Source organism: Macrosteles quadrilineatus, unplaced genomic scaffold (genome assembly GCF_028750875.1).
Source record: "Macrosteles quadrilineatus isolate MER2022 unplaced genomic scaffold, UCM_ALF_1.0 Scaffold_7__1_contigs__length_78375512, whole genome shotgun sequence".
NCBI classification, from domain to species: domain Eukaryota; kingdom Metazoa; phylum Arthropoda; class Insecta; order Hemiptera; family Cicadellidae; genus Macrosteles; species Macrosteles quadrilineatus.
Window position 1 is genome coordinate 32913659 of NW_026542600.1, and position 26430 is coordinate 32940088.

Genomic DNA, 26430 nt, shown 5'->3' on the forward strand with positions numbered 1-26430 from the left:
TAAAAAGCGATAGTTTAAAAAAGTTGCAAAATATGCAAAATTATAGATAATTCTATGCAGATTTCAACGATATTCAAGCCTATGGCTTAGATTGCACAAATAATAACTGAGGAATTAATATTATTACATAGCTACATACCATGTTAAATCAATAAAACTACTTGTTAGCATTGTTTAAATGGATAAAATGGATAAATGGATGTAGGTATGGGAAGAACAGTTTTTTTTTTCTCCAAACTAAGCTGAAGAGATGTGGTTGAATTCTGTATGAAATTTTCCAAATCTACATATTTTGCAATTTCCTTGTGAAATCAAAGGTTTTTATGAAATTTGGCATACATATTTTAAATAGCCGCCATTTTCAAATAGTTTAAGGAGTTTTATTCATATTTTTAAAAATATAGCTGTCAAGATGATAAACATGTCTGTAGAACTTCAACGCTATGGCTCAAACCATCAAGGTTGTGAACATTTTTGTAAAAAACACATACAGACAGATAGACCGAAAACAGAATGAGATAGGACACATGTTATATTACATTTTTCGTTTGAGATGCTGAATAACGCAACAAATTTTGTTCATATCGTTGCAAGACACTCTGTATATTAGGCCTTCAGTAACGAGTTAACTTCACGGTATCATTATTTAAGTAATATTATATTATAATGCTGCAAAAAGTGATATTTTAAATGCGTTTACTGCGGTGCATACTTTAAAATACCCCCGCCGCAGCAAACCTGCCGTCTAAGCGAATTTCCATTTGGCCGAATTGATTTTCAATTGATCTATTTAAATAACATTAGGTTTAACGAGTACCTAGGTTTGCTGCTACAAGGAAACTAATAAAGTAGTGTGTTTTTAGTAAAATATTGATAGCTTACTATAAAATAAATAAATTTGCCAAGTTTGATCAAAATATATCCATAAACAAGCAAACTACAACATTTTACAATATTCTCCATAAGAATAACATGGGAATTTTAAATTTACAATTTTTTTAGTTTTATCCGTAACCAATAACCGTACAAAAACACTTTGATATACTGAATTGTTTGTTTTTTTAAGCTCTTTAAGAAGGTTTAGAGAAAAATTGGGAAATTTTGTGTTTTGAGGGTAAAAAGTGAGAAAAACCAATTTTTACCCCATAAAACCCCCCATAAAACCCTGTTCCCATGGTCCGATCATGCTGGATCGCGAACTCATTCAAGTTTATTCCGCCTTACACCTTCAAACCAAATTTCATCAAAATCGGATAAAAATTACTCAAGTTATCGTGTTCACGGACACACATATATATATATAAATCTATATATATATATATATACCTATATATATATATATATATATATATATATATACATATATAAAAATTTGAACGAATGGTGTTTTTGGCCTCTGGGGACATTAAAATGAAAAAGTAAATCGGTCCCGGGCCTAAGTCTTACCATGAGACCTACGGTAATAGCTACTTCCCTATAGGGAAATTCGCTAAAAATATCAACTATTGTCGAGTAAATCTGTTGTTACATTACCTCGTCTTTGAAAACAATTCAGCAAGGCCAGGCCACAATACAACTGTGCAAATTTGATAAAACAACCAATAAAGTAGATTTAAAATTAATAGACGATATTGATGGAAACAGTCTACCAGTTGTTGTGGAGTATGGAAAAAACTCATTGCCTTTCCCAAGTGACTTTTCGCTACTCGACTCCGCTTTATCCGTTAATCCTAAGCTCGCCTCAACATTTTTGTCCCTATAAAAAAGAAGAAAGTTTATGGTTTCGGTTCAAGAGTTAATTATAATAAAATAACTGTAAGAGTTAAATTACAGCTGTAATGAATATAAACATTTATGAAATATTGCACCTTCTAAACCTTAAGCGGTAAAAATGTACATAAGTGTATTGTTGGTGATTTTTTTTTTTTTTTTTTTTTTTTTTTTTTTTTTTTTTATTGTTGGTGATAGTGAGTTAATATTGTTGGCTAGTCACACAAATCATTTGACCTTTCTTGTGAAAAATAACTGTGATAACTTGATACCTAAAGGATTTGACCTAAAATCACCTCACAAAAGCTTTAAAGCCTGTAAAATAATGTCTGTAGCTTCTAAATCGTTGATTAGGGAAATAAGTGAACACCACCGCTTAAAAAGGACGTCTTAAAACTTATATTGTGAAATAAAAAGCTGAATTGGCACTAATGATGAGATCTGATTTTCAAAATATTTTTCAAGGCATCCAAAATAGGCTCAACAAAGAATCGGAAGTTTGAAGGCTAGGCAAAAGACTAAATACAAAAATCAGAACCCAGATAACATCGGTAATAATACTTAAATTCAACAGCATGATGATGCAAAAAACAATAAAAGCTTTAAACCATTATACACAGTCGTGTAGTCTTTGGGCGGCTTTACGATTGTTGAACTGCTTTTGGTATCTTACCTTTCCGCTAGTTTAGTTTGGAAGGTCAATTATTAAGTTACCTAAAGTTACAATTGTTATAACCTATTGTTTAACGCCATTAAAAATAGCTCCCTTCTCCGCATAAAACATAAGTTATTAAATGTGCTTACTGCATTTTGAGCAACACTCTCACCCGATAATGGACTGTATTTAGTGTTTTGTGTTATTTCATTAGATTATATTGTAGTTAAGGAACTGGGGTGTTTCATCAGACCTTTAGTTTCTAAAAAGTGAGATGTATGCAAAATCAAAATTCTAATTATTTTAGGAATCCTTTTCTATGAAGTAGAAAATATTTTATTTGAAATATTACATTACTTCTACTGGCATAAAATAAACTGATCACCTAATCGGTGTTACTATAATTGATTAGATTCAATTCATGTAATATTGTGTGTGTTTGTTTATCGCAACTTTTAATCTAACTTTTTATTGATCACTTATAACATAGACATCAAGAATTAAAAATAGGCCGTCAGCCATGCTGCGGTTACCATAGGTTCTGCATCCACCGGTGGGAGCGCCATGTAGTTATGGCGTACATGCTACGTATCTACTCATCGCTCCTAGCGGTGTGCGTCAGAGCCTATGGTAACCACAGTAACCGTAGCACGGCTGAGAGTCTATACAGGGTGATTGATATAAGTGTGCCAGCCGTTTTATTCGAAAACCATAAGAGATATAAAAAAAAGTTAAATGGTAAGTGCCTTGGATTTTTTATTTAAAAAATTATAGTCAAGTCAAAAAAATTATTTTAGCCGCCATTTTTCCAATATGGCCGCCAACTTTGATTTTTCTTATGGAACATCCTGTATTTTATGATGTATTCTGGTAGAAAATGTAATTTTTTTCATAAACCTAACCGTTTCAAAGATAATAAAGGTTTAAGTTGTGAATTTTTGAATGGTTTTCGAATAAAACAGCTGGCATGCTTGCTTAGGCCTTTATCGAAACTCTTTCTCATGCAGAAATTTCAAAACTTTAACCATTATTATCTTTGAAACGGTTAGGTTTATGAAAAAAATGACAATAATAAAATCGTCTTAAAATTACATTTTCTACCAGAATACATCATAAAATACAGGGTGTTCCATAAGAAAAATCAAAGTTGGCGGCCATATTGGAAAAATGGCGGCTAAAATAATTTTTTTGACTTGACTACAATTTTTTAAATAAAAAATCCAAGGCACTTACTATTTAACTTTTTTTGATATCTCTTATAGTTTTCGAATAAAACGTCTGGCACACTTATATCAATCACCCTGTATTTAATTCTTTTTGTCTATGGAAATAGAGTTTTAAGTATATATTTCGTGTTTCAGCGGCATTTGTTGCATTTGACTATGAGTCAAAAGTATTAATGTGGTTATAAGAAATGTGCTTTATGTGTTTCATTGTTGTACTATACATTTCAGTTGCTTAGTATGCACTACAAAGTTCTGTTACGCACTACAATGATCTGTTATGCATTTCAGTGGTGCTACAATACTACGAGCTGAGTGTCCAATACACCAAGTCCGTGATTCGTGGAAACACAGCTCTCCTCAAGTGTTCTATTCCTAGTTTCGTCAAAGACTACATAACGGTTACTTCGTGGCTTCAAGACTCTTCCTTCAATATATATCCGTCCATTAAAGGAGGTAAGCTATATTCTTTTTTGTCAAGTAGATTATGAAAATTGTTATGGTGCTTAAAAGAATATTCAAAATTATTAAAGGAGGCTAATAATGATGACACTAAGAATGGTGCAATTGGTCTGACAAAAAGAAATACTACAAGCTTATAAGACCGCATTTCAAAAACATATTGTCGACTTGTAGTGCAAAATTGGTTTAAGCATGCTTTAACAATACAACAGAAAAACTTATAAAACGTCAGTGTGAAGAACACCGTGTCCCAAAAAAAAACTGAGCAATTTTATTTACTTATAAAAAGTTTATTAACAATCACACGATAAACTAATTACATTTTAACTGACACAAATATTCCTAAGTTTTGTTTGATTTCATATGTGTTAATGATTTTCAACATGGTTGCCATTGTTGGCAAAAAGATAGTTAATACGGCTGTCCAATTCAGCCCACACTCTATGGCGCATTTCGTCAGTAATGTTAGTAAAGGCTGCATTTATTCTTTGCCTCAATTCTCGGACATCGGAAACTTCTGTCTTATAAACTTATAATTTTGACAAATTTAACTCACATGCTGCACAGCGAGCAGACTTTCGAGGGTCGTAAAGAAATAATTGTTGCACGTTTTCAATCAATTCATTTTGGATTTACGGCCTACCTTTACCTTTTAAATGTTGTAAGCTTCCAGTTAACATAAATTTGTCATACCAGGCTCGAATGCTGTTCCGAGATGGAGGACGTCGACCATAGCGTCTTCTTAATGTTCTTTGCACTGCAATATCTGACTTACTTTGAATGTACCACTCAACGCATTGCGCTTTCTCTCGTGCGTTCATGGTGCCTGCTTAATGACGGCAATGTTTTTAAATGTCAAGTTTCAAGCGACAACAATGAATCAGCTGATAGTTACAATTGATATTGAACAAAACTTCATGAGCTCAGTTATCATATGATCACCTTCAAAGTAGACTAGGTATGCCTGGACGTATAATATATCAATTTAAAATTGTTCAGTTTTTTTTTGGGACACGGTGTATATTTAATCATTTTACCATTTCCTCGCCATATTGAGGTTAAGATATCGAAGTTCTACCAGTTTGTAATTTCATCTCGCATTACAATAGTACACAGAGAGGAAGTGGAATTATTCCCCTGCAATTGCTAATTGATTGGTTTTGTCTGTAGTTCTTTAAACTAACTTGAAGCTTTTACCAAGCTCGAGAAAAATTATCCTTAATTTTTTTAGATAAGGGAAACTCTGTAAAAAGCCAAATAGCTAATATCTAGGATAATAGAAATTGTAAACCTCACTGGAAACGATTGTCTTCTATTAAACATTACTAATAAACTGTAAGAAAATCTTAAAACCTTTTTGACACATTTTAGTAGGTTTAACAGTTCATATAACGTATTACTTAACCTTGCTTCGCTTGTTTAATTTTGATTATCCGAAAGATTTACAATAAAACAACAATCAAGATTTTTGATCGGGCTATGGGTATTTTTAAGATAAAAAAACTTGACGGTGCGAGATCAGGCCTACGCGTACAGTGGAGGCTACAAATATTCAATTTTAAAGCCCATACATTCTCAGCATACAATTTTAGAGCTTTGGTCAACGCATCAATCTTGCTAAAACTAATAGATTCTTGTTATCAATAGTCATAAAAGGCAGTATCCATGTAATTGAAGTGATCAAAATGCTGTTAATATTATGTGTAATCATGATATATAAATTCAGTACATTAATATCATGTAATTGATTAATTGATATGCTCAATTGCGCGATGATTTCTCATTGATTGTTTGCTGTTCTAAATCGTTTACATACAAAAATAACTAGTTACACAAAGATCCATATTAGTTTTTTATTGGGTATTACGACATGTTTGGTTGTATTAAAATTAATTTCTTTCTCACATAATTACTAACCATACGAGTTTAGGATTAAAAGCTTTCTCTAAGAGCTTGTTTGCACTTTTTCTTAACAAATACACGAAAATAATAGAAAATGTATAGCTTCGTCTCAATTACATCCATGCAAAAATGTAAAGATGGGTGGAGATATTTTTATATTAAATTTCCTATCTTTCATTTAATTAACTACAAAATTTTCGATGCACCTAATTTAATATCCTGCTTTAATACATGTTATTGCATATTTTTTACAATATTCAAACTGTCTTACTATTTTGTTATTTTATCATTTTACACTCATTAAAATCAAAAGCATTGTAGCGTACATAATGGAAATTAACTTGTCTTTTAAATTAAATATTAAATCAGGTTGGATACCAACCTATTCGCTGAATTAGCTTAATACAGTTTTAAAATGTTAATTACGTAGTATAGATCATGGCACGCATATGAAACCTTTTTTACCTTTTTCATTTTGTTTGATATTTATTCTTAACCTCAGTTATACATTTATATTTTTTGTGGCAAAAGTTTCACAACAATCTTTGTTATATTCAATTATATTGATTGTTGGCTATTCTCATCAGTGTTTTTGCTATCTCCCTTAAAAATGTACATTTTTTCCTATGAGTAAGAGTACAAATTATGTGATATCCTAATCATAAAGAATTATCTAAATTCACTGTTTGACAATAAATAACTAAAGGTAAATCTTCCAGTTTTCATATTTTTCAAATATAACATCAATTTTGAACCATGAAATGAAGGTGGTTAAAAATATACACCTTACAGCAAACTTTCTTGACATCTAATTCAGAGTTGAATTTCAAAACTTGAATTCCTTAGAGTTAAGTTCTCATATGGCAAAAAAAATACTTTACTTGGATGGCTAGAAAACCTATTGAAATGGATGTACATGGACATACATTTTATATAAATTGTTTAAAATCGAAGAGATTTTGAAAGGATCATAAAGACTATGTAACTAATATATATTCCTAAGAACATATCTAAAAATAAAAATCATACCCGTCCCGGACCTAGATATTACCATTAAGACTACTGAAATTATAAATCCTATCAAATTATACAGCAATCTTTGGCAATAAAAATGTCAAAAAAAACTTACACCATTAAGTCAATTGTTTTAATAGGTCGACTTCAGCTTTAAATAACTCCACTAACCTCCAAACGGATTTAAACACGCTTTTAAACACTTAATGTGAAGTAAGCAATGGAAGGAATAACATTTCTCGAAACTCGGGATTGCTCAAACACAGATCTGAGATTCCCGTCTTTTAAGGTTCTCGTTTTTAATTACTGCTTCGCTAAGAGAGGATTTCGAGTCTTCTAATACTACATTTATTTAACAGGTTGAGCTTTCTCATTAAAACGTAGAATCCTACGCTGCAGTTGAGAAGCGCAAGCGTAGCGTGTACTCATTAAACGCTGCTCATTTATTCAAAGTTGTCCTAAGTAGTTGAAGACTGAAGAAAACAAGCTGAACGAGTCATCCAAACTAGGTCCCCTCACATGGCAAGACAAAGGGCTTTAACAATTTATTATTTGTCGAAAACATCGGTAAAGTTCGAACCCTTTTGCTGGGAATACTTCGTGTAGCAGTTCGTAACTTATACTTTATACGTTGATAATTTTTGTTTTAAATTAAGTCGTGTGAATATTTTCGTGTAAAACTAATACTAACGCTTTGGTAGCTCGCTGGAGTGTAAATTGTTGTTTTAGAAAGGTGGTGGTCTAATATTTAATATTCTTTTACGGAAAGTAAATAAAAGAAACATCTTATAACACTTTAAACATATGTTTACGCTTATACTGTTACTCACTTACCATCTTGTTATGTATATATACCGTCTTGTGAGTTACAAGCCTAAATACGTGTTTTAAGTGTTATAAGACGTTTTTTTTGTTTACTTTCCGTAAATTTAATAACACGTACAATGCTGATCAAGAAGTTATTTAATATTCTTTTGACATAACTATTATACTGCTATTTTAATAAGTTGTAAGAACACATTTAAAATAAATGAATATTGTGGATTCGCCAATGAAAAACGTGCCTTAGCTGGTCTGGACTGGGGAAGTAAAGTTTATGGTAAGGAAAGTAAGTCTTTTGACACATATATTTTCGAGATCATATGACGTTTACTCTACTTGACGAGTAACCAGCATAGTTACTAGCATAGTAGTAGCATAGTTAGCATAGTACCACCATACTAGACAGTACTTGATCGCCTGGCACATTATTGTGTTGTGTAAAAAAAATACTGTATTATTTTGAGTAAAATCTTTTTTATGATAACAAATATTACAAAAGAATTTCATAATGTAGACATAGAGTGTTTGCATAGATTTCACATGGCTGTTATTAATGTTAATATTCTAAAATCATTTGTTTCAACAGCACATTTTAAAAGTAATTATAATGGATTGTTACAGTAGCATATTTAAATATAACCTAAAATGTTCACTACATCGTATCTCTTTTTAGCGAATTTCCCATATAGGGAATAAGATATTACCGTAGAACTCAGGGTAATAGCGTATTACTCTGACTCGTAATCAGGACTATAAGTAATAGCTTATAGTATAGTCCTAGACCCGGGACCGATTTACTTTTTTGTTTTGAGATCCCTAGATCCCAAAAACACAATCCGTTCAAATTAATATATGTGTGTGTCCGTTAGCACGATAACTCGAGCAAAAATGGTCCGATTTTGATCAAATTTAGTATAAACGTGCACCTACATTTAATCGAACGAGTTCGCGAACCAGCATGATCGGACTATGGGAACCCGTTTTATGGGTCAAAAACTGATTTTCCCCATTTTTGACTAAAAAAAACATAACATTTAACAACTTTCCCAACTATTTTGTAGAGCTTAAAAACAAATAATTTAGTATATTGAAGCGTTGCATTTAGTATATTGCGTTATATTGAAAGCGATGCACCTTATGGTTACGGAGAAAATTCCAAAAGAATTTTAATTTAAAATTCTCATATTATTCTTATGGAAAATAAGTAAACTGTTGTTGTTTGCTCGTTTATGAGCATATTTTGGTCACATTTGGAAAATGCTTCTATTTCTTACTAAGCTATTAACACAAAAAAAACACATTATTACCCTCCCTGTTGCAGCAAACCTAAGTACTCGTTAAACTAATTGTATTTAAATAGGGAATAATTGTGATATTTTTAAGGAGACATTTTATTGTACATCCAATCAGGCAAACGGAAATTCGCTTAGTCTGCAGTTTGCTGAGGCGGGGGTATGTTTCGTATGTTTTGTCATACCATTAACTATATTTCCCTTGTCTTTGTACAACCTCAATGCTTATTACCTTGATACTTTCCTTCACAAGGTTTAAATAAATTAATAAAATGTACCTAATTAACTCATATAGGGTTTAATATTAATTTCCAATTATTTTGGGGTTTGTTGTAAGTAAATTTCTCAGATTATAAACTTTTAGTAGAAAATATATCCTGATTCAGTTGTATTTCAAACTAATTCCGTTACCTCGTAAATGTAAGGAAGAAGTACGAACTGTAATAATTTAGCATAATAGTGATTTGTGTAAAGGGCGAGAGAGAATTCGGAGGTAAAAAGTAGACCTCAATTTGTACTTAAGTTCTAAATGTGGTCGTATTACGAGAGGGTCCCATGGGCCCGGTAACTTGCCAACACCATTAGACTCTTGTAAACCTCTTCCTCCTCCCATCCTCAACATTGGCACTCTCTATTATCAAGGGCCATTTGCGTTCATATCGATGACTCTTGTATCAACACACCAATTTACATTCAGTTAATTTAACTGGTAATTAGCTAGATAATAGCTAACGAAACAAATATTTTATAAATGTAGGTGTATACATCACTACACAGAACTGAAAGTGTGTTGGTTACTTTTGTTTATAAATATAATGTTGCATAGGTTTCAGTCTTAGAAAAGTAATACAGTATTCCCCTCGAAACCAAAGTTAAATCTACTGTTATAATTTAAGCAGTTTCCCAGTCATGTAATATTTAGATGTATTTTAAGATATGTGTGTTTATGATAATCAATGCTTTTTACCAATAGGATAAACGTTTGTAAAATAATATTTCCTAAGTATTATAAACATAGTATTTAAGACAAGTTATTCCATACAAACTAAATAAATGTAATGGGGGAGAATTTCGTGTAAGTTATGTCAATTTCAACCATTCACAGAGATTTTGTCCAGTAGTAAAGAGACAGTAATTACAATCTAATTATAATTTCTGCCGTACAAACGTCCTCGACAAACTTCAACTTTCAAAAGTCGTATAAATGTTTGCCCAGTTGAGTGGGTTGGCCCTTAAGTCCTTCTCTGCGTATTTCTAATCGTTCTTAACAAAAGCCTCACCCTAATGGAGACCTATATACGCACAAGTTTGCAATATTGTTAAAACAATAGAAATGCTTTTAACAAATATTACTTCTCGTACAGTGAACAAGTATTATTTGTGTTTTTACTTCAGTAATGATAAGAAGAGTGGTTTGTATGTTAAGGGAACAAAAGAAACGAAAGAAATTGTTTTTTGTTATTTAAAAAAGTTGACGTGCTTACCAAATAACATACATCTACTTCTTTAAAGTTCTATAAATAATCGCATTTAGCAAAAAAGCGGTTATTAAATTTTATTCTGAAGTCTAAATTACGTAGCCTATTATCATGAGTATCATCATACAGGTTTATATTAATATTTTCCCTAAAAAAACTTATTTCCACTGTTTAAACTCTTATTGCAATCCCCTTTGGAAACTTGTATATACTGAAAATATTTTTAAAGACCGAGTAAATGAAATGTATTTTTAAAATTTTAATTATGTGTGATATAAAGTAATCTAGTAGTGTGTTACATTCTCTATAAAGTAATAGAAAGTTATTTCTTACGTAGCTAAAAGATATTCATTAATCTTAAGTTATTTTGAAACTTAAACCCCCCACCATTATTTTAAATTTTCATATATTCTTCAGATATATTCCATGTCGTGTAAGATAAATGTCAAGAGATTTTCAACGTCAACGGTATTCTGCCTGAGTTAAGTTCTGACATTAACTCTAAGTTACTTTGTATTTTTCAGATGGGAAGTACCACATGTTGCCGACAGGAGAACTATTGATTCAGAGGGTAGATGAGGCAGACAAATATCGAAGTTATCAGTGTAGGGCCATGAACAGACTGACAGCTACCCCTCTACTGAGTGTAGGGCGGGCGAGGTTCTCAGTAACTGGTAAGTTTAGCAAATATCTTAGCAACCAAAGGTGAATGATGTTTAAAAATAAAAATAATGCAGTGTTTTCACTGAACGTGATTTTATTTTAGAATAATGTGAAGCATCATAAAGCCATTTGAAGCACCTTGTCAAATCTCACCACGGATCATCACTTTTAGCTTCGATGATTCGACTAAGAAACACGTTCTGATCCTGGTCGTTCATAAGTTATACTAAACAGAAACTATTTTCCAGAAAGTAAAAACTTAAAGAATCGTAAATGTTCTTACAGATTTATCTCTTTATTCATTTCTTGGAACTCTATCTGACAGAAAGTCTTAGATAAAGTTCTAGCTTGTTTAAATTGAACAATTAAAGTAAGTTTAAGCGTATAGGTTTTGTAAGGTAATAAGCACTACACAGGATGTTTGAAAGAGAGTTTTAGTTTTATCCTAGTAAACTTTATCGTGCTCCATTAGATGCTCTACACAGCTCGAGAAAAGATTCACTTTTTAGTTGCAATGTACCGGTACCTCTCGAAAACACAGGATTTATAAAAGATTTAACATGAACACAATTAAACTATTGTAACACTAACTGCATATAAATAAACTTGGTCCTCTTAGTTAATCCCTCCTCTCCAGTTTCATACTATTTACTAATTAACTCTTATTTTGAAGTACAATGTAATCTAAAATGTGTGTAGGGTTCCCGAATTTATTTAATCAGAAATGTCTGCAACGTTTAACATTTAATACATATGAAGAATCTTAATACATAATGTTATCTCTAGAAATAATCACATAAAACATTCAAACATTAATCACTAACCTGTTGTAATGTTCATCACTGTTGAAGTAAAAAAATAATGTATTATTAGCCATATCTACCCCTCAGCTTCACCGGGGCTATTCTAGTTTGTATTGCGGAGGAACCTTATAATTTTTTGTATTCAAAAGTATGTTTCTTTTCTGTATATATTATGTGGAAATACACATATATTTCATTCATTCATTTATTCTTTTTTCTATAATTACTTTTATTTTCCAACGGGTTAAAAACAATCAAAACCACTTTGCCTTCTTTTAAAACCTGTACAGCGTTTGCATTGCACTGACTTAGGAATTTGCATTTTGGCAGGCATCAATGTAAACAAACCTGCCAACTGCAGAAGTTAATGTTGTGCATACACAAAAAAACATCAATGGGATAGTGAATGTAAATTAAGGAGCCAGTGAAGTGGTGGCAATTAATATAATTTAATAACATGTATATATAGAAGAGACCGAAGCACAGAAACCAGAAGGTACTTAAGTCTGCGGTAACGTCAACGTGAGCTCAAAGGTCTACAAAGGGCCCTTCGACACAAGTAATACATTAAAATGTACGCACTGGGCATAAATTACATGATCACAGATATCCATTGAATAATATTCAACAAAATGATTTTAATTCATATTTCAGGATATGAAAACAAAGGAAATTAATTATTCTATAGGTTGTATAGTTCTGGTAATTTTTACATACATTGTAAAGTCTTATGTACTATTTTACTTTATGCTATGATTAGCTATTGATATTACAATTATCACAAATATTTTAACAATCTGATTAAGCTTTTGCTTGGGGTTAGTGTTGTGATAAAAATATAACATTATCAGGAGCGATTTTAAACTATTTGCCAAAATATTGAATTAAGCAGGATATAATAAAACGCACTCGTAATTAAAATTAAACTATTTTATGTGTTTAAACAAAACAATACTTAAATACAAGCTAGCTGAATATCAAATATATGCCTTGAGCCCACTCTCTATTGAGGATATAAATATTTATACATTGGCAAATTTGATGTCATTTGTGGCAGATGGATTAATACAGTTATTGTGGATAGGCAAAACCTTATCCTAGATCAAGTATGCAATATAAGGAAATAAAAAGTGTACACAATACAAATCTAACAAATTATAAGTTTTTGTCAAGCGCCTGTCACACAGTTTTGGTTCAATGAATTATTGTATTATGAAGTATTGTATGGAACTATTAAGAGTTATAGTTATGGTTACTATTAAAAGGGTTATCATTGTTATTTAAGAGTAATTTTTATATTATAATTTAAGATAATGGAGAAGTAATTTTTGTAAGCGAGTAACTTCGAAAAAATTATCCCAGTCGGTCATTTAATTATTTATGCCTATTGTGTATCAGGATAGTTTCTAGTTTTTTCGCAATACCTTATGCTAACAGTTGAATTAAATTTCTAATACCTTACCATCAACTATAACTTACCAATATAGTGTTTACAAAACAAGCAGCATCTGTAATAACTGTAATAACCCTAGAAGATAATTTTCTTCTTAAAAATTAAAGTTTACACTGTTAGGCTATATTAACTTGTACTAGTGATATGTTTTACAACCCTCTTTAGCTCAAATACACTCTTGACTTTCCCCCTTTACGTCAAAACAATGACTAGACCCACTTCCCAGTCAGTACAAAGATGAAGAAACGAGTATTGTGAGGGTGATAGTGGGAGATTTTAATCTGTGATATGGTGTAGGTTGAATAGTGTCCCTAGTGGGTAGAGCACCTCTGAGGCTTGAACTGATAACAGGACAAAGCCACCCTCTCGTATCAAAAGATAAGCAACTGGCCTATCCCCTCTGCACATGCTAAACACGCTGTCAAACAGATGCACACGGAATATTTAACATCTAACCCACAGTTCGTAGCCGCAGTCACCGCACTGCAACACTAATAAGATGGCATCCCCTTAAAAATGCAACGGACTAAAAGTCCCGTATAATTAACATCTGAATATCTCATCCGTCTTTCCGGTCATGGTTGGAAGTTAACTATTGAAACAAACTATTTGTAAAGCAAATGGTACATGTTCGAGTGGCATGCTGCAATTTCCACTAATCCAACTGAACCATAACTAAAGGATAATACTTGTTTAATTGATTTGTGAACAAAAGGAATTGAAAAGTTATTTTTCAGTTATATGTTCATGATAAGGAGTTTGGCGTCTCAGACTTAGCTGCTCATTTTGAGGTTTGACCACTTTTCCAAAAAAAAAAAATACCAATGATGCAGATACAGAAAAATAGATATAAGCAATATTAGATGCCTAAAAGTATAACACGCTTGTTTTAGACCCTGCCATAATATCTTCTAATAGTATTAAATTCAAAACAATATGTCTTACATAAAAAGCCTTCAATATCAGACGGGTGTTTTAACATTTTTGTACTGCACAACTATGAAAATGTAACTTTTTATAAAAGAAACTCGATCCTGAAGATTTGTTATTTCAACAGAAAATCCTATCAACATGTATTCTTTTACCATTATTATATTATGTGTATATTTTATCGTCACAAAACTGTTATGGTTTCAGAAGCAATTACAAACAGTCTGAAGCGAAGTTCAAACCCAGGGTAATGAGCTATAAGCAACATCTATAAGTGGGTTGTGAGGCGAAGCACTTGTATACAAAAGTACAATACCGCTTCAATGACTAATAGCAGTCTGGATTCCATGAAAAGAACCATCATTCGCTTCCTTTATTTCCAACCCCATTGGTGAAATTGATTGGAAACTTCAACCAAAGAAGTCGTTTACTTTTCTAACTATACTCGTTACAGTCAGCCTCAAATCTTCCGATCTGAGTTAGAATGTTAAATTGAACATTTTGTAGTTGTGAATCGCCAAAATATGCTGTGTAACAATTTTATGCAGACTAGTATTAGTATGTCGTGCAGCATAAGTTTAGTAGTAAATTGCAAGTGGAAACTTTATCTATTTTAGTCATCTTTGAAATCATAATTTTCTTGGAAATTTAATTAATTTTTTACCAGGACACCCACATAGCTATCAAGATTTCCTAGTAAATTCATGCAATTACTCGGCCCTGTTTTCGAGTAGTTTTCCATTGATAGATAGATAGCCCGTGCTTTATTGGTTAAATATAATACAGTATACAGTTGGCTTTATATAGTCTTCCGTGTTGGCATAGTGGCCAAATAACGTCAGTCCAAAATAATTATCTACTCACAGATTACTTAGAACGAACACAAAATACAAACCAATTCTCCAGACCTATAATATCATTTATTGTAATGTTTACCATTCGCTAACCAGCATAACAAGTACGTCTAGTAAAGTTTAACAAGTTTCACATCGTAGTTAAATTTAATAATATTCACAAATGTTATTGCAAATTCCATTCAACAGTATTATTCGCAAACAATACCAATGGAAACAGCACGCATTCTTAACTTTTATTTCATACCGATATTTATATAACCGTACACTAACTAAAATAGTGTTTGGGTATAAAAATGGTGTCTCAAGAAGGATACATGTTATGTTTACATTACATATTATGTACATACAATTTATCACTAATAAATTTATTTTCTTAAGCCATAAACTAGTAATTAAGGACATTTCACCACTGTTCATTTATGAATTATTAAAAGTACATAATACCACAGATAATGGTTCCTTAGTCAATGATATAACCTTCCTATTAATGATATACCAGCGAAAGAGTAGATTTTGAGGCAAAAACTTGTCCCACTCAGAAGGATACACTACACTATTATTATGTTTAATAATAAGATTTATCAAAAGTTGAAGTATTTCTAATATCCAAGATTTCAGAGGTATTTTCCCCATTAACCAGTTTATTTCTCACTCTGGTACCGAAATATCTTTTAAATCTGTTACAAAATGAACGTAGAAATCTTTTAATTGAATATCAAGTTGATATTTAACAAATAATATATTCTTATACGGAAAGTACGTGCGTTAATTTTTACATGTCGATCGTGTAATGACTATTTACGCAAATTGCGTACACTACTTTACTTACGACCGTTTTTCAATTACTGACAATCACTACTCCTGACTTCTAAGAGAGGTTATGTTTTCGTTTATAACCTCTCATTGCCACTGACAGCACAGAAAACATACTACTGACAGTGATGCAACGACTCATTGTACCATTTATTAAGAATTAAATTGGTCTTAACAGCTGATAAGTTTACGTGTGCAGCATTACAATTTTACTTATTTTCTCTTAATCCTTGAACCTCATTGGTCCGTTACTAGTGTTGTAAAGTAAAAAAAAACAAAAAAAAAACATTGCTTTAGAGTAAGTAAACAATGCTGTAAAAAAATATTTTCAATTCCAAGAACTGTACTGAAAAGGCTAGTTTAAAAAAGGTCGTAGTTAAAATATTATAAGCTAACGTGAAATCACATGTTTTTAGTTTTATTTTTTATTTTTATCAGGTTGGTTCTTTTATGTTAAATACTTTATCGTAGTTAAATGTGGAGAGCAGGATGGTCTAGTAGTAGAGCTCGGGGCGTCGGAGCTCGAGGTCCCGGGCTCAAAAACTGCCAATCACCAATGGATTTTATCTACGTGATTATGCCACAACCCTCTAAGACTGGTCTGAATTAATCAGTAAACCAGTTCCGGGCTTGAACTAGCGACCTAAGATGTGAAGGTGGGACGTAGTTAAATCTATGGTTAAATATAAGGGTTAACTTAGTATTCCAACTAATGTCCAAGGTGTTCTGAATATGTTTGAACTGGTTATCCCTTCCAAAAACCTAAAAGATGGTTTAAAGCAGGTTTTAAATTATAATTTAAATTTATAAAATATAATTTAAATTTAATTTAGAAGGTTTCTTTTCCTCGCAGGTTTAAATCGCAGTATTTATTTTGTGAAAATAATGTAAATATATATTTAGCATTAAGAGGTTTACTGCTAATTATGAAACAAACTGTAACTCTATTTAGAGTACAGGTTCACGACAATTTCTGCTATTAGTAAAGGAGCAACACACAGTAGCACTGCAGAATTTACCTGAGTTTACCCACGTTGTGACCTTACTTAAATTAAAGGGATTTGTAACGTTACCAGCCCTTTTCCTATCTTAATCCACCTCAGTAATATATGATCACACCGTGGGTAAAGCAAAATGCAGTCCTTTTAATTGTTTAGTTGTTTACAGATAGCAATCACAAATTTAAAAACTGAACCAAGCTGTAAAAATGTATGCTTTTCGTGTTATTAGAAAATGTAAACAGTTTTATAATGAGGCAAGCTTTTTGTTTTTTTGCTAAGGAATTCAGATGTTATTATACTATATAAGATCTATATTTATTTGCCTTTTCACCAAGACATTAAGAGACGGTTAAAAATGTTTAATCGTGGTAACATAACTAATTTACTTCATTGATTCGATATATGGTGTCCTGAGAGAAGAAAAACGATTCCATCCTTACAATACGATCAGAACAAAATCTCCAAAGCTAATTCAGTTAAAATATCCTTGCTGGTCAAGTTACTATCTTGAAATTTAGTAAAATAGTTTATTGCTAGCTTTTATTAGGAGACCAAACTTCAGTGTGAAAGAAAGGGGGTTTAATTTCTGGCATAATCTTAATTATTTTAAGGTGTTAGAGGCTTTCCCTTGCAAAAACTTTGGTACAGTATAAAATATTTTACTTTAGTGTAATTTTAAACCTATGTTAAAACTATAAAAATAGATAGAAAGAAAGATGTGTTATGCCGTAGCTCGGGGCCCTCTTCAGCAGTGGTCAGAGACGCATCCACAACTAGATTACTCATCCCAATCTTCTAAACAATCTTCTTGGTTCCTCTTCGCGCCTTCCTTTCTTTCATCCTAACTACTCACTCGTGGGAAACGGAGCAATTGCCGTTCTATTCTTTGTCGTGGGTATTATAAACTGTCAAAAGCGACAGATAGGTCCGAGTGCCGTTTGACTCCCCAGAGCGTAAGAGTGATTCAGGGGAGGGGTATTAGAGGAAGGGATGTAGTGGGCAGGATGTAACGGAGATGGTCAACACCTCCACCTAGACGGGGCCAACATCCCATGGAAGCGCCGGGTGAAGTACCTCGGCGTCCTGCTGGATCAGCGACTCACCCTGACTCCCCACGTCGAGAGGGCGACCTCGCCAGGAAGGCTCTTGGCGCCATCCGCCCGCTGCTGCGGTCAAGGAAGTTGTCGACGGCTGCAAGAGTTCGTCTCTACACGGCCCTGCTACGGCCTTTCCTCACGTACGCAGCCCCTGCAAGGTACCACCTCACCTGCAGAACCGCTAGACGGAGGCTGCTCGTCGTCCAGAGTAAGGCTCTTCGACAGGCGACAGATTCACCCTCGTACGTGAGGAACTCCGTAATCAGGGACTCCGCAGCCATCACGACTCTCCGAGACTTCGTCGACGGCCTTCGAGCAAGACTTGAAGAGACGGCGGATGTTTCTCCGTGGGAACACATCAGGGACCTGGTTGCTGAGGTGTTCCCCAGCTCCGCCCCCGGATCGACGACTAACCCGCATAACGACGTTGGCGTCTACAGGTAGCTGAGCTACCAGGGCTTGGACCCACAGCAGACCAGAAGTATATGCTCCTAGCGAGCAGGAGCTTCACGAGACGTGGCGCAAGTTGCGACAGTCATATAGACTTGGACTTGGACTTCTTAACTGTGCTAACCTAATATCCATTGAAAATTTATATCGTTTCGATTAGTAAACCTTCATTAAATTGTTTCATAACCAGCAAGTTTGGTTAGGTTGTGTTAGGATAGGTTAGGTTTTAATAGTTTAATTTTATCCCTAAAACAAATTTTGCACATCCCCCCTGGTCGATCTTTCCACCCTCATTCCCGCCGCACCGTGAAACCGGTCACTGATATCTGGCCGGCACGGGCGCATAGGAAAAGAGCCCAAACAGACGCCTGAAAAGAGCCCGGTGCTCCGGCCAGCACTCGCCCCGCCAAACCTCAGGCTGTAAAATGACCCTCGTCAAAGTGTTTAGCCAATCGGCACTCGGTCCTGCACTCCTAACTCTTCTATAAGCTTACCATTACAAATCACCCCTCGCTTATGTTAGGCGAAATATAGTCTCACCAAGATAATTTTTATTGTTTTTCCTTTGACCTGTCATACGTTACTGTGGTGATCATAGATTATTTTCGCTATATGATTTCAAAGTATTATTGCTTCTTATTCTCCACTTGCCTTTTTTAATCTGTAAAACATGAGTCATGATTAGACTGCCGAATTCTTGTTTCTCAGAACGTTTATCTTCAGAGATGACATTATGTTCATAACTAGGTAAACGCCTTTGGTGTTGATATAAATTAATAACGTATAGCTAAAGGAGTATATTGCTCAAAGTATTCATCTGATCTTTGTATAAACGAATAGACAAACAAAACTGAATTACCTGATATATTTCACGTGATATTTTATGAGATATCCTTTCATTTTTTATCCGATATTGTTTCAGATCACCCTACGATGTCTGCCCCAAGAGCCTTGGATAAAACCGTAACAATTTCAGTCAAGAAAGACCACTCAGTAGTGATGCCCTGCTACGCCGAAGGGAATCCACCGCCATCGTTCAGGTACTGTCATGATTACAGTACTATCTTCTCGTATTTGTACTTAAGACTTATCATATTATTATTTGGAAACATAGAGTTTAGTAACATATTAACCGTTCTGGTTAGGGTCTAAAATTAAAGATAAAATTGTTTTATTAATTTATTTGGTGGCATCTTAGATAGTTTTTTTAAATTAGTTGGTACAGTAATTGCATAATAATGATTAGGAATAATGTATATTTATACATTTTACAATCGTGTTTTTCTAGCGTAATTCGTATCAAAGATTAATATTACTAAGACCTGACCTACGTTTATAGTATTAATGTTTTTTTACAAATATAAAAGAGAATCATAATAATGATAAGGAATAATGTACATTTATACGTTTTACAATCATGTTTTTAAGGCGTAATTCGTATCTGAGATTAATATTACTAAGACCTGACCTAAGTTTATAGTATTTGTGTTTTTTACAAATATAAAAGAGAATATGATTAAGATATTTGAAATACGTTTTGTTGTCAGATAGCTTTAAATCTATAAGATCTTAAACTAATAGTCAATTTTCATGTAGAAAAAGTGAATACATAAGTATGATTATGCTGTGATCATAATATTATAACTTGTACAGTATAGCTAAGGTACACAAAGAATCGTTGTATACCTATTTGTTGGAGAGCGAGCTGGTCTAGTGGTTAGAGTACGGGGCTCAAGTGCCTGAGGTCTCGAGGTTCAAATCCTGTCCATCCCCAATGGATTTTCTCTGTGATAATGCCACAACTCTCTAGGAATAGCCTAAAGTAATGTGTTTAAACGGGCTAGAACCCGTTCCTAGGATGTGAAGGTGGGACATTAAAAAACGTTTATATACCTATCTGACGAAAATTGTCAGATGATTTAGAACAATCAATCTTATTTTCCATTAAATAATTAAATGTTTCGAATATCATAAAATTCGCATATTTTAATCACTGTAACTGTTTTTTTTTTTTATTTAACTTCTGGTGTCCAATTTGGAACGAAGTTAGTGTCAACAATTTTTGTGTGCTAAACTACTTAGTATTTGTGACGAAATGGGACTAATTTAGATTTCCATATCCTCACAGGTAGGAAATAACAGACAAATTAAGATTTTTTCAAAATATTTGTATTTTCTTACATTAAATGGCCATATGTAAAAGTCTCCGCATTTTTCTCAAAAATCACAAATTTAAACTTCTGTTGCAGAATGAAGGCTTAAATACAGATGCTTCATCTCAATGAGACTGTACTATTATCATTGGAAATTTTATGAGGTTTCTGAAAATGGCATTACATTCTAAATAAAAACAAATTTCAGTTCACTTATAGTCATTTTATGTAAAGATTTTGAAAAAAATATTAATTTGTCTACTATTCCCTACCTACCTGTGAGTGTATGAGAATCTAAATTATTGCCATTTTGTCACCAATACTAAGTAGTTTAACACATACAATTTTTTAACACTAACTTCATTCTACCTTGTATATTTGTTAAACACAAATTAGGAAAATCGTTGATAATTCAATAGCAACATGTTTGCTATCAGACAGTGATTCCAATTATCTGAGGAAAGTTTAAATTATATTTTATTCACTGGAATAAATGTGATTTTCATTAGTATCATTATTGGCTAAAAGTTGTTCTTCGACAGTTTCCTTATAACACTTAATTTTAGCTAACCGGTTAGACAAAAAAATATCCGTATGGTAAAACTCATTTTATGACTAATACGAGTTATTATTACATAGTATAATATTAACCTTGTCATTTTGCTAGAATTCATTATGATTTTACAACATTTGTAAATGTTGGCTTGCTACTTCTGAAGCCTTGGCATATCCTCAATTTACAAAAACATCCTTTCTTGTGATGAGCCTTAAAAGATTTAATTGCATTAAGAAACCCCCCCATACAAGTTCTGTATACATATTAGACTGCAAACACTGCAATAATGAACTTTTTTAGTGAATATAAATTAGAAGTAAAAAATTTAAGTAGTTATAATACAAAAATTTATTTTTGAAATATTTTAGCTCCTTCCTATTAAAAAATGCGCATAAACTTCTATTGTAGTATAAATAATTCCACAAATGAATACCAAAAAGTCTTTCAAACCAGTCGGTCTGTATGAGAACTATCTAATAAGTGCGATATTTTAGAAAGATGGGACATGGAAATACGATCAGGATATGTCAAAAAGGCTAGCCCTGTTGTTTTAGCACAGAGTTTCTGGAGAGACCCCAGTTCAAATCCCTCCGAACATCTGCGTCATTCGTGTAGTAGTCTAAGAGATTCACTGCCACCTTAAGCTTTATTTTCCTCTTATTCAAAAAAGAAAAATGACGGGTATCAAACGTGAGAAAAACTGTTATGTACTCATATTTTATCTAAAAACCATAAGCACACTGTTCATCATTATATCCAACCATTAACAAACTTACTATGTTTACGTTCAATATCTAAATACCACCTCTAATCACAATGTTGGCTCTATGTGGGTTAAAAGATACTTACTATCCATTAAAGCTTCCAGCATCAAACTTGTTAAAAGCTTTAGATTCAATAAAAGTATGCTAAATTATTCCTCTCGATGTAAGTTAATGGTCTAAATCCGAGGTATTATAGAGTCAGCGGCAAGGTGTTACGAACACCCGCTAATGGTAACGGCCAAGTAATGGCATTTAGCAGATTTTCGGATGTTCGGCTTACCCGTAACCCATTATTGACTCTAGGCTTCCTAGCCGATATAATCTTCTAATCATTAGTATGTCTACCAGCGGAATTAAATTTAATATTTAAAAATCATTAGTTTTACAACTCTTTGATTAGAATTTAGCTTGTTCTACTAAAATTCTTGTATTGTCTTCGAACAATATTGGATGTATCTACATTCATACTATAAACATTATAAGGCGGGAAAATATACAGGATGAGTTTTAAATGAGTTCTCTCCTTACTTTTTAGCGAATTTCCCTATAGGGAAGTAGCTATTACCGTAGGTGGCACGGTAAGACCTAGACCCGGGACTGATTTACTTTTTCATTTTGATGTCCCCAGAGGCCAAAAACACCATTCGTTCAAATTTTTATATATGTATATATATATATATATATATATATATATATATACGTCCGTGAACGCGACAACTTGAGTAATTTTTGTCCGATTTTGATGAAATTTGGTTTAGAGGTGTAAAGCGGGATAAACTTGAATGAGTTCGCGAACCAGCACGATCGGACCATGGGAACGGGGCTTTACGGGGGGTTTTATGGGGTAAAAATTGGTTTTTCTCACTTTTGACCCTCAAAACACAAAATTTCCCGATTTCTCTTTAGACCTTATTAAAGAGCTTAAAAAAACAAATAATTTAGTATATAAAAGTATTTTTGTTCGATTATTAGTAACGGAGAAAATTAAAAAAATTGTAAATTTAAAATTCCCATGTTATTCTTATGGAAAATATTGTCAAATGTTGTAGTTTGCTTGTTTGTGGATATATTTTGATCAAACTTGGCAAATTTATTTATTTTGTACTAAGCTATCAATATTTTACTCAAAAACACACTTTATTAGTTTCCTTGTAGCAGCAAACCTAGGTACTCGTTAAACCTAATGTTATTAAAATATATTTAACTGAAAATCAATTCAGACAAATGGAAATTCGCTTAGTCGGCAGGTTTGCTGCGGCGGGGGTATTTCTATATTTCTTAAGATATCAACTCCGGCCCACGTCAGATCATTGTAGAGTAGTAAATACTTCATTTTTACTGGGTATAATTTTTTGGCCGCCATCTTGGATCCGCCATATTGGATACAAAGTTATTTTTTCAAAATTAAAGGTAGGGTTGCACATCGTTTCAAACTAGATTCTTACGCTGAATACGATGCTGCAATCCGTTTAAAAAATGTGATCCATTCTAAAGTTATGAAAACGTTTTGTAACTTTATTTTTAGCCCATTTTAACATTGTGTATTTACAAACTAAGACCATAATCTCAAAATAGTGCTAGATAAAGATAACTATATACCACCATTCTTGGATCTGCCATTTTGAAATGTGATAAACTATTTTGTTATATTGGTGTTGTGACCCATCATTTTGAACTAATTTTGTATGCTGAACTCAATGCCGCAATCCGTTTTTTGTTATCAAGCTTTCTTGAGGAAATGTTGCAATTATTTTATTTAAAATGTAAATATTTCAAAAACTAAATATGAAAATGAAAAACGGATTGCGGCATTGAGTTTAGCATAAAAAGTTAATTCAAAATGATGGGTCACAACACCACCTTCATATTTAAAATAATTTATCACATTTCAAAATGGCGGATCCAATATGGCGGCCGAAAAAATACATCCGTCATAACCAAGTGAAAATGGGTTGACAATGATTGGTGGTGTATACTTATCTTTATCTAGCACTATTTTGAGATTTTGGTCTTAGTTTGTAAATGCACAATTTTAAAATGGGCTAAAAATCAAATTATAAAAAGTTCCCATAACTTAAGAATGGATCAAGATTTTTTGAATTGTGACATTGTAATCAACGTACAATTCTAGTTTGAAATGATGGGTCACAACTCTACCTTTACATTTGAAAAAATAACGTTGATTCCAATTTTGCGGATCCAAGATGGCGGCCAAAAATTTTTACCCAGTCAAAATGAAGTACTTACTACTCTACAATGATCTGACGTGGTCTGGAGTTGCTATCTTAAGAAATGTAGAAAAAAGTACGGGGGGAACTCATTTAAAACTCACCCTGTATATTAAGATATTTGTTATTATAGTAATCGATTTTGAACGATCCTGCTGATCATTATCTCCAATTGGGTCTGATTGTACCCTCACCTTTCCTCGTCTATGTATAGGCTACAGTGTAGGTATATATGTATATAAGTAGTATATATATTTCAAACATCGTTGGAAGACTATTTATCATCGTATTCATTATGATTGTTAGCACAAACCAGGTAAGCATTCTAACAATGTTTCCAGATTAAGTCTCTATTGTACATTTATACATTTATTCACTCCAACATTTCAATTAATATTCACTTGTTTGGGGAATCTTGTCTTTTGTATGCTCAAGTGTGTTTAATTAAATTTTAGAGTGCTTATGCGAAGATTTAGTTGAGACCACTCTCCCGCCCGGACATGCTTTAATATGTTTCACTGAATTGAATAAACAGTAATATACAATACGAATAACAATAATGTACAATAATGCAACACATACAATAGTCGTAACAAAGCTCAGTCTAAAGGGAATTTTATACTTTGGTGTGCAATCGTCAGTTTTTATTCTACATTTCCTTATTGCAATTTTAATATCTCCGCACATTATCAGAAAAATGATTACATGCAGCTCCAAAATTGCATTTGAATCACTCCAGAGTTCCGGTTTCTGAGAAGCCTAGTTTGATGAGCTCATTTATTTCGTATGATTTAAATTAGTTACGTAAAATTTGGATTAGAAACTGTTAAATGAAAAATGTGTAGGTTTCAAATTTCAAAAATATGCAAAGTTGTTCTTCATTTTAATACAACCTTTTAATTAACTGCTATAAATACGTATTGCAAATTCTTCTGAATAAGAAATCATAATTTATTACTGTGCAACTCTTTTAAGAATTCATAGGTTTTTGCCATTTATAGACGAGAATAGTTAAAATCCGGTGTATTGGTATTTATCTTTGGCTTAAACGTTACTTTTAGAATAATCTCTTCTTACATCAGTTTACTAAATAGAAATATCAAAAATAGTGATATTAAACGTGTATTCCTGTTTCAAGGAATTTTCATACCTTAATTAGCATTTTTTTAACAGGCTTGAAAAGACTATAATTTTGTATACATAATGTTTTTGCAAAGCTACTATAAACTGTGCCATGAATATACTAATTTGAAAGATTAAATTGACGCGAATCTTCTCGATGGTCTTTTTCAAACCCTGTCCATACAAGCAGGTTGCTACAAATAATAAAGAGCCTTGTTCGTAATTAGTCTCAAACAATGCTAAAGAAAACCAAAAGATTTAAGGTGTGATTGAAGCAAATCAAAGTTACTCTAGAACCATAATTCTAAAGATGTAATATCATCAGAGCTGTATAGAAACAATATACGATCATTGCAGCTTATGCAGCCTGTCGTTTTGGAGAGCTATCAATCATCATATAGAAATAACCTAGTCTTTCACGTATATCAATTTTGAAAATGGTAGAAGTTTTCATTGATGCTAATAGTGAAACCTGCCCTTGTACACTCCGTTTCATATTTCATCATAGAAACCCCTTTATTGTTTTGGACTACTTTTCAAGGAACTGTTTTAATTGTTAGCTAGACCTGTTTTGAATAAATAGCAAAATATCAGTATTGTTTCTGTAGCTCAGTTGTTATTTTTCATGTTGTGCTTTGATAAAGAGAATAATTGGAGTAACTAAAATAAAGGTATTATTACAGTACAGGACAATGAAGTCTTGAGCAACTACTTTAGGTTTTAATATATCAGCTGTATAAATTTGTATAGATCAGCTGACGATTTGGTTAGAAGAATCAATATACTGTACTTAAATATTTTTTCCTAATCGTACGAATTGACGGATAGGCCCTTTCTTATTTCCATTCCTTTTACCACAAATTTTCTCCCAACATTCTAACTTTAATTGAAGTATGAGTATTTATTGAATTTTAAATTGTAA

General features: G+C 32.6%; 1 protein-coding gene across 1 annotated transcript in view; it reads left to right on the forward strand.

Annotated features, from left to right (window-relative positions):
* LOC128998908 (cell adhesion molecule Dscam2-like) overlaps positions 1-26430 on the forward strand; it is a 327459-nt gene that overhangs the window by 221616 nt on the left and 79413 nt on the right. The window contains exons 3-5 of the mRNA XM_054425264.1: positions 3940-4104; positions 11143-11292; positions 19608-19725. Coding sequence (XP_054281239.1) covers positions 3940-4104; positions 11143-11292; positions 19608-19725 — 433 coding nt within the window. The remainder of the gene's footprint in view (positions 1-3939; positions 4105-11142; positions 11293-19607; positions 19726-26430) is intronic.